At 40.1% G+C, this 16,714-nt stretch overlaps 1 protein-coding gene across 1 annotated transcript in view; it reads left to right on the top strand.

Annotated features, from left to right (window-relative positions):
* Positions 1-235: 235 nt before the first annotated feature.
* Positions 236-16,714, top strand: part of LOC139721300 (ATP-binding cassette sub-family C member 5-like) — a 60,545-nt gene continuing 44,066 nt past the window's right edge. The window contains exons 1-6 of the mRNA XM_071632621.1: positions 236-590; positions 2,909-3,038; positions 9,604-9,753; positions 14,740-14,887; positions 15,774-16,007; positions 16,459-16,632. Of these exons, the coding sequence (XP_071488722.1) occupies positions 236-590; positions 2,909-3,038; positions 9,604-9,753; positions 14,740-14,887; positions 15,774-16,007; positions 16,459-16,632 (1,191 nt within the window). The remainder of the gene's footprint in view (positions 591-2,908; positions 3,039-9,603; positions 9,754-14,739; positions 14,888-15,773; positions 16,008-16,458; positions 16,633-16,714) is intronic.

Here is a 16,714-nt window from a genome sequence, read left to right on the forward strand (position 1 = left end):
CCAGCTCAGCACCCATCAGCTTCCACTTGTACTGTTGCGGTGATAGATTGAACTTTACTCCTCGACAACCCATTGTCTGTTATTTCACACTGTTGTTCATTCACAGAGGCCTGACTGTTTTCTCAATTTCTCCTCCCATGATGCAGGGCCCCACATCTCTGCCCTTTAGCTCGACATGATGTGACTCTCGTTACACATTGCTATTGAAACTGTGTTCAAACATTAACACTCGAAAATGGCGTCGGGTGGAGAAAGGGATCTCGATTACGGGGCAAGCACAAGTACTGGTGGAAGTGGAGCAACAGGTGGCCCCGTGATACCAGCCATCGTGATAGGAATGGCAGAGGGGGGCGGTGGAGACACCCCTGATCTGGTACAGTCGGCAGAGGGTGGATCCAGCTACCCACTCCGTGGTGGAGATGAAGGAGGAGGACTCGCCGATGAAATAGAAGAGGAAGAGGAGGAGGCAGAGGATAATGGAGGATTCAGTGGTGGAATCCATGGTGATGAAGGAGGAGCAAAGGAGGAGGAGATACTGGATGATGGATTGGTAGGAAGAGATGATGCCATCCCACTGGTAGCTGCTAATGGTGAGCTTTAAGACATTACTCCATTCCAAGTACAAATTAACTCCGATGGAAGTTGTTATAAACTGAATGTTAAAGATTTATTTACTCCATTGGGCAATAAGCAATTTTCAGCAGCTTTTTTTTTTGCTACAAAGATTCATCTACATGGACTTGACATGCATGAAAATTAAGTTGCACACATTTTTGTGAAATGGTATCTGTTGCAACCACAGATTCAAAGTACATGAGCTCATATTTGGAGTATTGGCTCTTTAGTTCTCCAATTCTAAGTTTGCACATGGATGAAATATCATTGGATTATTGTAGTGCTCAACAACAACCCCTTCCCCTTATTAAAGTAACTTGTTATTGCAAAGTTTTCACAACCATGCAATTATTTATGAGATGGATATTATTTATCCTCTGTCATATCAAACCATTGATAGAAAATATGGTAAAAGTTATGAACAGTCTAAGGGAGACTTACAAGGCAATGACTTCCTACACAGCTTGTTTGATTGAGGGGGCTCACAAAGAACTGAGAAAGGAACGCCATTATGTATCAGGGTTCCCACAGTCATGGAAAATCCTGGAAAAATTTGTGGTCATGGAAAGTCAGGGAAAAGTCAGGGAATTTGGAAAATTTGTGAAAAGTCGTGGAAAAGTCATGGAATTGCATTTACCTCTTGGCTATGGCAGCTTTCCAGTTTGTCATGTCTCGCAACTCTCATACTCTGTGATCATACTCTGCTATTATAATTGGTATTCATGATTTCCATTTTTCCCAGTTCTGTGACATCCCAAATTCTACATAACTCCCGGGACATATACTAATGGTAATAGATGTACATGTCATGAGTAAGATAGTGGGTGGAACGGATGGCTGTGAGGGGAGGTGGAGGCCATCATAACGTGTCTGATTTTGGAAACCATGCCAGAAAGGAAGTCATGGAAAGCAGCAATTTAGTCATGGAAAAGTCATGAAAAAGTCATGGAATTCTGTTTTCAAATTTCTGTGGGAACCCTGATGTATGCATCTGAAGTACAAAGTGTGCAATCAAATAGATCATTGTACAAGGCATAATACATTGTATATTTGCAAGTTGCAAGTTCTTAAATCAGTTATTTACCACATATGGTGATTTGATTACGTTTATAATACCGAACTCAAAGTTGAAACCACAGTGAAGAGAAGTTTATTTTGTGTGTATGTGTGTCTGTGTGTGTGCGTGCGTGATTGCCTTGGAACTAAACCTATGAACTCTACCTGTTTGTCACATCAACCATCCTAACTATAATGATCAAAGCATATGATGTGTACACTACAGTATGTAACCTCACAACACATCTTGAGTAACATACCCTTCTCAGTGACTTCTGTCTACTATGTGCAGAAGCTGTGCAAGCTGTATACTGCAAGTCAAATCTTGGTCTTACGATGTACATGCGTTGTTGTCTTGATTATATTTCATTTCATTTTTTTCATTTCATTTTTTTCATCACCTCCACCAAGGGAGGAGGTTACAAGTGTTTGTTTTCTTCTGCGTTTGTTGGTTTTTGTGTTCTACAAGTCCGTGTGCAAAAGTGGCAAACGGATTTGGATGAAACTTACAGGATTGATTGAGAACAATATACTTTAAAATGCATGCGAAATTTCTTGTCTACACTATGTGCATTGAACGCCAGTGGCAATTTGCGAAAATTTTATGCCACGAAATAGGCCGTTGGCTCCAATTCTTGAAAATTTCGTGCCGTGAATGTATCATGTTTTACAGTAAGTAACAGTTGATTAAACTTTGGTAGTGATCCAGAAATTTTGTGGATTTTATGAAGGATTTTTGATATTTTAGAAGGTAGGGTCAATGAACTTTAAAGGAGTTCATGCTGCGCATATTTGTGGTTTTCATACATAGCATGCAGTAAAGTGTGTGCTCTAGTTTCTGCTAGGACGAGGTGCGCTGCGCTGTTGAAAGTTGGTGACATAACAAAAGGCTTCCATCGGGAAATCATGCAACTTTCAGCATGCATAGATATGCATGGAAATCACTGCTCTCCGTGGAAGAACAAGATTAAATGGGGGAAATTAGCTGCTTTGGAAAGGTCTGTGCTATCAGAGTGCTTTTCTAGTTATATTTAGTTTTTTTTTTTTTTTTTAGGTGACTTTTGAATAGTGTCTGTGTGAAAAAATTCACACTTTTGTCTTCTGCCTTCTCTAGTAAAAAAAAAAAGAAAAAGAAAAAAGGAAAATAAAATTGAAAAGTCTAGAGATCAGCAGATTTTCTTAATTTGCCCCTCATTCAAAGTAATTACATATGTGTATACAATCATTTTGCTTCCAGGGCAAGCACCAGATAGCAACCCACAGAGTGGCAGTAGCCCTGAAGGAGCATCAACAGATGTGACATTCAGCCCGAGTGCTGATGAAGATGACGGAGGCGATGCAGGTGGAAAGTACCAGAAAATGAAGCAGTAAGTCTCTTTATTCGCCATTTTGTACATTTCATGAGATGAGTGTCCTCCAAGAAGGCCTTAGGATGTCTTGAATTGTAGTACTCTTTCACAAACCTCCGCCCCTCAGCATCTGCCAAGCTGTCTTGGAAGATTGTAGTTCTCAGCAAGTGATCATCACTTCCCTGACACCTTCCAACTTGGGAATGTTGAAGGGAAGAATATGTAATATTGTACATAACCGCATTCTTAGACTGCCGAGAGGCTATTCAGTTATCATTTTGCTGCCAGGCATGACATTTGAAGAATATCATTACAGCTTTGTGCAGATATCTATCCTAATCCTCAAAATTTGCACGTTTAAACTTACAGGCAACAGCAAGAAATCTTGACAACCCATTTGCTGTTGCTATGGTAACTGGAATTGATGTAAGTTTCTGCTCTAATACAACAACAGCTTCCAAAAATAGATGTCTGCCGCTTTGCTGCACTTGTGTATGATTATACAGCAGCTGCTTTTTGAATGCTTTGAGTTCGAGGAGGGGGAAGTTTTTCATAACACAAGACAGGCAAGAGTGATTTGAAGGATAGCATGCAACCGAGTACCTATTGTTACTAAAAAGTGATTTCTGTTTCTGTGGATGACAATATTGTAACTTGCAATAGTGCTGTGCAAAAAGGCCCATCCTTGTTCAACCGACAGGAAGGTAATCTTGCGGAAAAGCGTTCGTGGAACTCCACATGACATGGAGAGTGATATTGACTTTTGCATTTTTCCAGAACGAGAATTTTGCGTGGCTGGTCATTTTCTTTACCATCTAAAGATTAAAGATAAAAGTTCAAATACTTTAATAGGTCCATGCAGTTATATGCAAATGAGAGTTTGCACTCCTAATGATAGAAGTCATAGTCTTTTGGGAGAGGACAAAAATTAGGAATTGTAATGGAAAACTTTCACACATTATTAGAACAGGTGCATGCCACACAAGAGTACAAATCCTGTAGGTAGTGTGGGAGATGATGGAGTAACATGGGAAAGACTTTGACTCATGCTCGAAGGGTTTTTGGTGTAAACCGCACCCATAGCTCATTCACCTGTCTCGACATGAAACGCATGAAGTACTAAAAAAAGAAAAATGAATAATGAAACATCGTAGCAGTGATGGGTTACCACGGAATACAGTGTAGAGTGTGAACTTGTCCAGTTACTCGCTGTATGTAAATCAGTCATGAATTTTTTTGTGGAGGTGGTAAGGCTGCCAGTGGTTGATACCAGACCATAATACAGCTGATTATAGGCTTTACAGATTGTTATCAGCGTGTCTGGAATAGCAGACAGTAGCTTGTATAGTGCTTTTTATAGATTACTCGGTCTGGCGTCTCCCCGAAGTTACCTCGAATATTGATTTAGACAGGAAATCAATTAATGGACATTTATTCATACCATTATATTGTCTCCCCCAAATTACGTTAAATATTAATTTAGACAGGAAATTAATTAATGGACATTTATTCTTGCCATTATATTTCTTGAGGTATAGGTACCTGCAAAAAACGGAGATGTGCTACCAAGTCTCTTTTATATGGGCAATTCCGTGGAAAATGTTACCTTTCCTGAAAATCATAAATTTGCAATGATTTGAAAAATATACGAGCTACAGGGGCAAATTTAGTATCAAATGCTAGAACTTGTTTAGTTCTTTCATTTAAGTGGTATTTTGATACAATTAAAGTGTATTTAGGCATTCGTTTCTTTAAAAAACCCATTTTTGGGCCAAATTGTTGATAACTTAAACACACAATCTTTGACTCTCATTATCCCATATTCAGAAACACTTCAGCATTTGTTTCAAAGTAGTTTATGGTTAAGAATGAACCAAAAAACACTAATATTAGCCTTGTCTGAGATATGGACTGTGTAATAAAGTATGAATATTCGGACTTTAAAAAGTGGACAAAGTTGTAATGTCCGTAATGCTAAAAATGTTATGTCCATAACGCTACATTTGAGACCCTGTAGAGTAAATGCTGAATGTGTTGCACACCATTATCAATCTACAACTTAAACAGGACCAGAGCACTCATTTCAGAAGAAAATTCCTTTTACTTAATGCTCTGATTCATAAATTTCTCAACATATCCACATGAAAGTAAAAAATTGTGTCCAAAAAATGTAATGTCCGTAACGGCAAACCTTTTGTGTAATATCTACCAAATGATTTATAGTAACTGATCAAAACTCAGACTGTTGATATTTCAGGATGACTGGGTTAGAATAAACCATGAATGGATTAAGAATGATTATGCTGAGTTGTTGAAATAAGCCCACAAAGTCACCAAAAATTCTCTAAATGTAATGTCTGTAATGCTGGAATTGCCCATATCATCAACCAAAATAATCATACTTGTGATTAGTCCTACATTGGCTTATTAAAGAAAAAAAAATCTACTTTTTTTTCAATGTGTTGCCTTGAAATATACATGCATGGTATATACAACTGGAAGGATATACAGTGGAATGGAGCTCTTTTTTCAATGCCTATGACATTTTTAGAGAGTGATTTTCAATGAAAAATTTGTAGTCATTGGTTGGCAGCATGTGGCACAGCTGTTCAGAAATTGACCAGTTTATTTAAGCCCTCTACTTGGTGCAGCTCCGAGTAGCACTGGTCTCTCGTAACAAATTTTTCCGAAGGCCTGTAGTTGTCTGTTTGAACGTGTCTGAGAGTTTGATAGTTGTCGTTTTCAAACACGCGTTTGGCACCTGTAACATGTCAGCTTCGATCTATCAAGGGCTAGACAGGGCAAATATTTCAGATCCAGGGCTGAGTTCTTTGTGGTGAATCCGTGACGATGCCGCATATGTCGCGAGCCGGAGAGCAAGAGTGGTCCAACAAGCTGTCACTTGTATACCTGGATGGACGCCCTGGTGGTGTGAATCACCGTAGGCATTGCCTCAATCCAGATTTAATCTCAGCTTGCCATCATTTGACCATAGAGGTGTCAGATTATAGAATACTCCAGCACCAGAGCTGTTGAAAGATGATTCCAAAGGAAAGAGAATGGGGGAAAGGGGGGTGGGGGATGAACCTGGGATAAGTGTGAGGTATAAAGACAGATATTGTACCATCAGTTACAAACTGACTTGAAGGGCAGTAAATGTACCTGCTACCTTTAGCTAGCATGAATCCCAAAACCTGCATGAATATATTCACAATTTTCTCTGCACATTTTGACAGGTTGACAAATTCACACATTCATGTAAAAGCATGAATTCAAGAACCCACGAATATGTTTTTTTGAGCCACTCAGTGCAAAAAAAGTAATCATGCGACTGTCACGACTGCCACTACTTGGCTATCACCATGAGGGCAACTCCAGGGCTATGTCCGAGATGTCTCCGAACAAGGTGAAAACTTGAAATTGCCAAGAAGTTGCAGAGAAGCCGCAGCAATATCACTGTGATGTCTCTGAGATTTCCTCAGTGTCTTGGGAGACATCTCGGTGGCGTCTCTGTTAGGTAGCCAATGGGTCTCCGCAAGGTCACATAGACATCTCAGAGACCTAGCATGCAAAGTTGGTAGTCTCTGTGACTTGGCTGCGAGTCAGGAGACATCGTGGAGACCAGCTGGAGACTGTAAAAAGTCGCAGAACAAAATGAATATGTTCGATTCTCTTGCGACTTCATGGAAACCAGCCTAGTCTCCAGGAAACGTTGTGGAGATGTCGCAGAGACGTCTCTGTGACCGCTCATTGACCAGCAAGACTCCAAGTCGCCACCAGGTCATCAAGCCGATGAGATTACTATTTTGGAGCCACTAAGTACATTGTATTTCTTGCAAACACGATTACTCTCTGTTGCTAAATTGATAATTTATTCTTGAGTTAGCAGCGCAGTTTAGAAGATTGAAGTTTCTGTTTCCCTCTTAAATTGGGAAGTTTGTTTGTTTCATTTTTCCATCTTGAAGATGGCTTGATAGCCCATTTTCAGCTGCACTAGCTGGTCTTCCTTGGGATCTAGTTAGATGTGAAGGTAGGACCACTTCACAGGGTTAAACACCCTGCTCTTTGCGATGAATGAATGAAGCAGGATCTTTAATGTCCATGAGTTGCGACTCTCTCATACACGGGACCTCCATTTTATGTCCTATCTGAGGGACAGAATGTTTTGTCTCTTACTAGAGCTGACAGAATAATTGAAACACTTACTGCTTGAGCCAAATCACTACCCGTTTTGTGTTTTTTCTTCTGTTTTTGTTTTTGTTTTTGTTTTTTGTATTTGTAATCAATTTGATTAGTTTCATTTAAATTTACAATGTATCCCAAATGAAGAATGTGTAGTGAATTCATAGGTGCATATTTAAAGGTGACATGGTGACAATTTCTGGGGCAAACTTCTTTCAGTACTTGATGGGTTAATTGTCAGGCGATAGTGATTGCTGTAAAACTTTGAGTCACTTCTTTTTGTGTGTGTGTCCTTTCATATTAATAGCCTGCCAAATCCAAAATAGAGGGTAACCACTCATTACAAACCATAGTTCTCATATTGCTGTAAACCTCAGGACGTCGCATCACCCCCTAAAGCCACCCTTTAGCTTTTCGAGGCAGTCAATGGGGGAAGAAAACTGGTTGTAATCTGTCAGGAAACGCATAGATGTAAGAGAAAGTGAATATAAGGAAAGTGAGAAGTTTTGGTTGCAGCAAGAAATAGGGAAAGTCCCCTTTTAGGTATATATTTCTAATTGGCTTTCTCTCTCTTTCTTTCTCCTTTCTCTCTTCTGTTTAGATGTCACTCTATCAAAACAAAAATGAAAATACAATATTTTTGAAAAACTGCAACAAAGGTCACGTCCAGAATGAAAAGTTGTAATTGTAAAAGATGGCTTTGACAAAATTCAGATTTTAAAAAAAGAAAGAGAGGAATTAACTCATTGGGAAAAATTCTGAGAGGTCGGGAACCTGAAGACAGAAGGATATGCTCATAAACTTTAGTACGAGATTTCATTTGAAACTGTAACAAGTTGCACGACACCTGAGGTCCACTTGTGTCTTTTTACACAGCAAAAATGTATTGCCGTGCACGTCAAGATCCATCTTCCCAAATGAATTTTGACAGGCCAGAGTTAAATATGGAGCATGAGTCAAAGAGAATCGGTGGTTACCCCGGTGAAGGATCGCTTTTCTCATCGTTTGTCATGCTGTAAGAAACCCCCACGTACAGACCATAAACCTACATGGTGTAGATTTCACGATGCAGCTCGATCCTTCCACTTTTTAATTGCAGAAGTCAGAATCGGTTTGCAAAATGACTGGAAGCTATGATAATTTTTTAATAGTGTTCATCATTTTTGTCAAATGTTATGGAAGTGGGCTATGGAAATTGGATTGTGGGTTGTAATGTAGGATAATGCACTGATCAATTTAGGGTGCCCTCTAAAATGAACGGCTGTGTCTTTACAAAGATGACATGACAGAGTATGCTACACCACCCCCCCCCCCCCAAAAAAAAAAAAAGAAAAAAAAAGAAAAAGGTAATGGAGTGGATTTGATTTAAAGTTGTGATGTACATGGAAATCTAATCGAGAAGTAAATTAATTTTATAATGAGAAAGTTATGACAGGTTATTGTCATTCTGCCTTCTCACGAAATGTGATGTAAGCCTTTCAAATTGCAGTTGCAGTGCACTCAGCAAACAAATATGATTCAGTCTATATCATGCAAAGTTGTTTAAAATAGGATGTTATAACCCTGATTGTTCAAATTTTTTGCCTTTACATACAGGACTGAAGCATGCTTGGGTACAATGTTTTTTTGTCTGATCTACAAAAAAAAGAACAATTAGAGCTCAAGCTGTGCTTCAATGTTCTCATGTTTGATGAGCATTTACTAGTATAGACATTCTCTGATTATCAAAAGATTCTAAAAAGTTTCCTTCATCAAGGAGAAATCAATATGTGAAGAATGTCTCATGTTAAGTCTTTGTGTAGCTCGATCATCTTTAGTTTAAACTCATGTGATGCTAGTCCAGTGAAGAAAGAGTAAGAAATAATTTTGATGTGCTCAAAAGTGAACATTTTATATCAAAATTTGATTAAAGTTTTGGAAGTTATGAAATTGTGAAGTTTCACGAGTTTTAGAAAACAGTTCTTGAATGTCAGTTGATATGAATGTACATGCAAATAGCTGATGATGTCATCATATCCATGCTCTGTATCATGATGAGAATGATAACTCACTAGTTCATTGTATGTAATTCAAATTGTAGTACTAATAAAGGTAGTGATAACCATGATTACTAGTCACAGTGACAGTTGTAAGAGTGATCATGAGGCCCGTAAGGTTATCAAAGATGTTAATAATACTAGTGATCATTTAAAGTACAGGGCCCCATTTTATAAAAAAATATAATCGATTATAAATTTCCTTACCACACAGGCTGCCATAGACAGCTACAAATCAACTATATATACTCAATTTTAACTCTTCATAAAGCAGGGCCCTGATCTTCTTTCCATGTTCATAGAGTCTTGGATGCCCTTGATGCAAAAGACTGATAGTATCCAAACTTCTTTCATGTCCTTCCCAGACGGCACCCATTAAATGATGCATCCATCATATCCATTCTCTACTTCCACTGGCTCAACTTCGCCTTCTACAAGGCCTGGAAGAAGGGTCTGAAGAAGGAGGACCTCTTCCCCTGCACCCCCGAGGAACAGTCACTCCCAAACCACGAGAGGTGAGATTAATCAGAGAGAAGGGGGAAGGAGGGAGGAGGAGGAGGTGGAGATGGGAGGAGGAGGGGGAGGTGGGAGGAGGAGGAGGAGGGGGGAGGAAGAAGAGGAGGAGGAGGAGGAGGAGGAGGAGGGGGAGGAAGAAGAGGAGGAGGAGGAGGGAGGAAGGAGGGTGAGGGAGGAGGGTGAGGGAGGAGGGTGAGGGAGGAGGAGGGGGCAGGTGGGAGGGGGAGGGGGGAGGTAGGAGGGTGAGGGGGAGAGGGGGATGTGGGAGGGTGATGGAGGGAGGTAGGAGGGGTGAGGGAGGGAGGTAGGAGGGGGAGGGAGGAGAGGGGGAGGTCGTCGGAGAAGGAGGGAGAGGTATAAGGGTAAGGGAGGAAAGGGGGAGGTGGGAGGAGGAGGAGGTTGAGGGAGGAGGAGGAGGGAGGGAGGGAGGGGGAGATGGGAGGAGGAGGGAGGAGGAAGAAGAGGAGGGGGAGGAGGGGGAGGGGGATGGGAGGAGGAGGGGCAGGTAGGAGGGTGAGGGAGGAGAGGGGGGAGGTGGGAGGGTGGAGGTAGGAGGGTGAGGAAGGAGAGGGGGAGGTGGGAGGAGGAGGGGGGTAGGAGGAGGAGGGTGAGGGAGGAGGAGGAAGGGGCGGAGGTATTGGGAGAGACCCTGTCGAACATTGCGTTGGCTCAAGTTTTCAGAAATTGTCTGACTGTGCACACTGACCTGAGCTTAGGGGATGATGCTCTCTGAGCTCGATATAACCTACATGTAGTTGAATGGAGAGATTAAACTAGCACCAGCAACATTGCCAAACCTGGAAGCCCTCAATGTACCAAACCCTGCTCAAGCTCATCGCATCGTATGATACTGCCAATTGTTCATTTGAATAAAAATATCTTTAGTTCTCTTATATAATGGATAGCAGATAAATAAAAATAAAAAAAAGAACAACAGAAAGCTGCTTGAAATATGATTTTAAAGCTCTGGTTTCATAGCTTTTTGTCCAGCAGAAGGTGATCTGTTCGGGACCAGAATATATGGCAATAATGTTGGATTTCACACAGTTTAACTTTTGTGGAACAAGGTTACAGGGTTACAGAATGTTGAAAGGCTGTGTACAGGTACATGTAGCTTCCCGCTTTCAATTATACTGGATGTAGTAATTTGTACTGGTCGTCGTGGAGTTTGTGAGGCAAGTCAATTAATTGCAGAAACCTTTCCCTATCAATAGAGGATTCAGGGCTGTAGTCAACAGTCTCTGCCATCAATCAAATGTAGGATTTGCACATTTCAAATCCATTTCATGACATCATGCATGCTGACAGAATGTGAATGCTATGATAATGATCTGTGATAAGCTAAATTCCTCAACAAAGCCCACTTCCCAACAGTGGAGATAGTCAATGGTAGCTCAAAATAAATGAAGCAATCAACAAACAGCAGCCAGTGCATAGATTACCAGTACTTTTGCAACAAATATTTCTAAGAATACAGTTTTTTATAAAGGTCCATTAATATGGACCGAAATACCATTTAATTTGAAAATGAAACCGTCTTTGAATAGTTTTAAAAGGAATTATAAATTTTTACTCCTGAATTCATATTCTCATTCAGAATGATTATTTTAATTGCACTTATATATTTATTTTGATTTGTTCTTCAGTCCTGTCCTTTTCTTTTCCTCCTAGTTTCTTTTCTATACTCCCAATATATTTTACATAGCATTAATGTTTTCTAGGGGTCAGCGATTTACAAGGCGTATTGCTCTTCTCTGTTGACCCCCCATTCACATGAATTTACGCATCGGCTCTTGTTCTTGTTGTTGTTTTGTGTATGTGTGTGTATCTCTTTTGATATTTATGTATAACTTGTATCTATGTGTTTCCATTGTATGAATTGTTTGATGATTTTATGTCGAATGGAAATAAATTTGAACTTGAACTTGAACTTGAACAATTTGCATAATTTTCAAAAAAAAGTATGGCTGGAGAAGAGCCTGGAAACCAGACATAAATCAAATTTGGCAACAGTTCGTGCAAGAGTGGCTTGACATTTTCCTTTCTTGTTTGGTTCATTGTCAATTTCTGTTTGCTATCATTTGAAAGCATTGTGAGGAATAGCTGATCCATATCGTTAAGCATGATAGAAAATGCAATAACAGGTAAACCTTGTGAGAGTTTTGGTAGAATACTGTGTGGGTGTAATTTGGGAACATTTCTCCTGAATCATTTTGCATTGCTGCCTCCACATCACGTAATTGTTTGATTCAGTATTTTGTCATGATTATCATGTTGCAGTCAAGGCAACTGAAAATAAAGTGTACCAATACACTCATCATCATGTTTGCTGTATTTGTAGAATATTATGACATGCCTACTGCGAAATATTATAATTTTTTGTCGCTCCAATTTGTATACATTGGGATTTGAATGTAAATTTTGAAGAGTATACAAGTACATAAACAAAAATGACTTGAAATAGACTAGTCGATGATCACCCTATATCTTGTCAATCTAGTGACTGCGTTATTGATAATTTTTTTTTCCAGCTACAGTGTACATCTTGAATGGTAGTGACGTGCAATGCACGTAAACGTGGGCATGTACATGTACTTCGATCAATACCTTACTTTACAGTGGTTTGATCAATTTCAGAATTGTTACTTTTGTTTTTTGTTAGACCTAATGAATGATCAATTGCAGTAAAACTGACTACCATTCTGCATGTTTGCTTGCGAAAAAGCATCAAGTTGAATATGGAGAGGTATTCGCTTTAAGATTAGATAGCAACCCTTCAGTGAACTGCTACCCAGAGGCCGAGGCAGGGGCCAAGCTGTGCCAGTGAAGTTGTTTTTGAAGGCAAACTTTATACAGTACTCTCCGCGTAACCGAGTATTGCTTAAACGGGTACTCCGTTTAATTGGGTAGTAATGTCAAAATCAGTTCCAATGCACATTAAAATTACCTAATAATTGGGGTTGCCTCTCCGCATGAATGGGTAAATATTTTCTGCCAATCTAATTTCTACCTACATGTTATCGCAGCTATAACACTTTAAGCGTGTTTTAGCGAGGAGTCTACATAACAAAATGACAAATTTTCTGAAGACATATTTGTCCATAAAAAGAGTGTAAATTATTGCTCCAGACTGAGCAGTGTAAGGTATGTATAATGTGCCGTGCAAGCACGCGTGTAGAGCATACAGTGTAGGTGTTTGGTGCAGTGTACAATGCATGTATACAGACACATTGTGTGTGTGTGTCAATTGTGAATGAGACGCGTTCTGTTAATCGAGTACTCCGCTTAATCGGGTAAGAAATGCTCTGCCCGAGCCTACCCGATATGCGGAGAGTACTGTACCGAGATCCGCCTTGATTGGCTAAGGCAAACGTACAAATCGATCATGACGGAAATAGGGTCGATGTTCGCGGTTTCCCAAAATAGAAAAGAGAATCCAGGCTCTGTGTGTGTGTGTGTATAAAGACCAAGTAGAACATAATTCATGTGTGGAAAGATTAAGTCATGTGTCACTGTAAGTTTGAGTCTTGCTACTGTACAGACTTTGTGTGGTACATGTATTAATGGACCTTCATTTGGTTAACATTGCTGATGGGATTAGGCGCAGACCTCAACGGAAATTAGCCTATCATGGGCGAAATACAGCGGTCACCACTTTATAGGGAGGAGTCGGGGACAGTTTTTTCTCTCATTGAAGCGGAGCTCCCACTCAAGCGGTGGCTGGTATTGGCCCTTGCAATCACCCAACATGAAACAACTTGAATTGAATTAACTTTAATCGATCAGGTTTACCTGCCATCAGAATGTGCAGACAATTGAAAAGTCCGAAGACTTACAATTCTTGTTTGCAAATACAAATTGTACATAAAACGAGTACAGTACTGTAAAACATGATATATTCACGGCATGAATTTTTCACGAATTAGAGCCGACGGCCTTTTTTGCGGCATGAAATTTTCGTAACTGCCACTGCATTCAATGCACATAGTGTAGACAAGAACTTTCGCGTGCATTTTAATTTCGCGAATCTTGGCGCTCGCGAAATTCGCGAAATTAAAATGCACGCGAACATTCCTCGTTTTACAGTATGTGGGCATTATACATTTAATCGTGAACAGTTATCAAATCCACTGATATCCACAGCAACAAGTACACATGTGCTGCGACATGCAAAACAAAATGATGTACTCTACTAATATTGCTGCATTCTCTCGATCCACATGTATATCAAGGTGAACTTGCCCTTTAACATTTTACCAGATGTATGGTTCCCTTGTTTCACAAGTCAGCCAAAATGGGAGAATCCTGTTGCAGGGATGCTGGATGTAATTTCTAGAAAGACCCAAAAATATGTGATCTGAGTTTAAGTGAGACACTTATGTTTGCCTGTTCTGAGAGTTGCAAATGCAATTTAGTGGGTGATGGAAACTTACCAGGTAACTGTTGAAGGTCTGTTTACCTTTGGGAGCAGTGATTTATGAAATGTTCAAGATATCACTTTTGATACACATGTGTAGGTCAGTTGTATCACAAAGCATCCTACCAATATACAAATTTTGCAATAGATCTTAAAAATCCTTAAAGAATATCCTGATATAAGGAGATATCACTTTTTTTCTTATTAAATCATATCTGTATCTATGGTTTAGTGTGGAAAATCTTTTATTATAACTATTGTTCACATTTTGTACTTTTAACAATACTTAACCCGTTGAGGGCGGTTTGATTTTGCTACAACACGCATTTCCCATAGACACCTGCCCAAGTATACTCGGGACTCGTCCTCAATGGGTTAACATTGATTATACTGATTCAAATTTTTTGAAGTTGGTCATTTCTATCCCTAACCCCACATTTTAGAACTATTTTGAAGCACTAGTGCTGGGTATTTGTTTCATCTGCAAACGATAAATTATGCCTTTAAAGTCATGTTGCCTCATTTGTGTCCCCCCCCCCCCCCCCCCCCCCCCCCCCCCCCCCCGCAGATTTGCTCGTCTATGGGAAGAAGAACTTGCCAAGCGAGGGCGGGAGAAGGCTTCCGTGGGGAGAGTCATCTTCAAGTTCATGTTCTTTCGAGTGATACTGGGCAGCAGCGTCATGATGTTGGCCTTGGGCTGCTCCCTGTTTGCTGCTGTGAGTGCTCCATTCTTCAGCAGTACTATTATGTAGCCTGTCATGGGAGCAGCAAATTTCTCTATTGGCTGCAGCAATATTAATTGTCACATAATGCAAGGAAAGCATGATTTGTATATTCTGAAATATTTACTATTTGATGTGCTTTATAGTAGTTAGTAATGTTTCAGTTATAAATATGGAATGTGTACCCCTCTGCCAAAAGTACATGTTTATAGATATACTTTGCAATCTTGTTACCTACTATATTGTGGTAGAAATACCAAAGAAAAAAGAACACCTTTCCCACCACCTATGGAGTTGACTGTGACTAAAACTGCTGTAAAAGTGGAATGAAGCAGTGCAAATACATCTGTCTTGGGATTCTCTGCTATAGTTCTTCAACCGTGTTTGTAAAACTTGAATATACAATTTAAACCAAGAAGTGCGTGGAAAGTGAAGCTTAAAGGTGCTAAGTAATGATATGTAACCTCTAAGTTTCTGTGGGTACAATTGTATTCTCTGCTAGCACTAGAGTACAAGTGTAATATAATTATTGATCTTTTTTTTTTTTTTGTGATAACAAGACTAATAATGGGTATTTACGTATAAGGAATGCAGAATAATGTAAACAGTGATTCTACAGGAAGCCTTTTGATGATCAGTAGTCATAATGATGCTAAAAAGTATATTACTAAAGTACCAAATTTGCTTCACCCAAGCAATGTGTAACAGTGAGAATTGAATAATTCCACTTTTTTGATAGATTCTGTCAATGTAAGGAAAAAACATATTTATGATCAGTACAATAAGTCACAAGTGTGTATGAATGATGCAGTGATGGATGTGTATTGCAACCAAGGGATGCGTAACTATGGAAACCGAACGATGTGTCCTCCCTCTCTAGGCCTACATAGTCAAGCACTTGCTGGAGTACGTGCAGCAGACGGAGACGGATCTCCAGTACGGTCTTCTCTGGGTCATGGGCCTGTTTCTATGCCAGCTCACCCAGGTGACCCTACTTTCCTTCCAATTCTACCTCAACACCCGGTCAGGGACCCGCCTCCGGGCAGCAGTGGTGTCCACCATCTACCGTAGGGCCATCAGCGTCCGGACGCTGAGGGGGAAGTCTGCTGGGGAGGTGAGTTGATCAACTTGCCTTGATACATGTAGTTTGTAGAGTGTTGCTCCTCGAGACAGATATCTTTCCAAATACATAACAATCATTTGAAAAGATTTGAATGCATTTCAGAGATGTTTCTCCACTCCACATAACCATGGGATTCAATTCTAGGTAAAATTTGATATTTTTGTTGTGGGTTTGTAGGTTGTAAGCCACAATTTATGAATATAGCAACATGGAAATGTATATATGAGATACAATGCATTCAGAAGTGTACAGAAATGCCCTCCTTCATGAAGTTATAAACAATCAATGCAGATCACTGATGTTTCCATCCTGGACTAAAAAGTTAATCAAAAGTTTCCGTATCTACAGTCTACACGTACATACTTTGTAGTGCGTGGGGAAACTTGGTGTTTAAAGAATGACGCTAAGTGTTTTGTTTTTATCTCTGGGTGTGGTATGTCAGATCATCAACCTATGTACTAACGATGGGCAGCGTCTGTACGAGATGGGCCTCTGGTGCCCCACCCTCATCTGTGGTCCTCCCCTTGCCGTAGCGGGCATCGTGTACACCTACTTCCTGATCGGTCCCGCGGCCCTGCTGGGGACGGGCACGTTCTTCCTCTTCTACCCAATCACGGTGAGTTTTTTCCCGATGGTGAGAGTAGATCTCACAAGTTTCAATGATGCTGCTGCACAACATGCCTGAGTGACCCTAATCT

The sequence above is a fragment of the Diadema antillarum genome, unplaced genomic scaffold (genome assembly GCF_040938485.1).
Source record: "Diadema antillarum isolate AM-2024a unplaced genomic scaffold, OU_Dant_1.0 scf00000141, whole genome shotgun sequence".
In the NCBI taxonomy this organism is placed as follows: Eukaryota; Metazoa; Echinodermata; class Echinoidea; order Diadematoida; family Diadematidae; genus Diadema; species Diadema antillarum.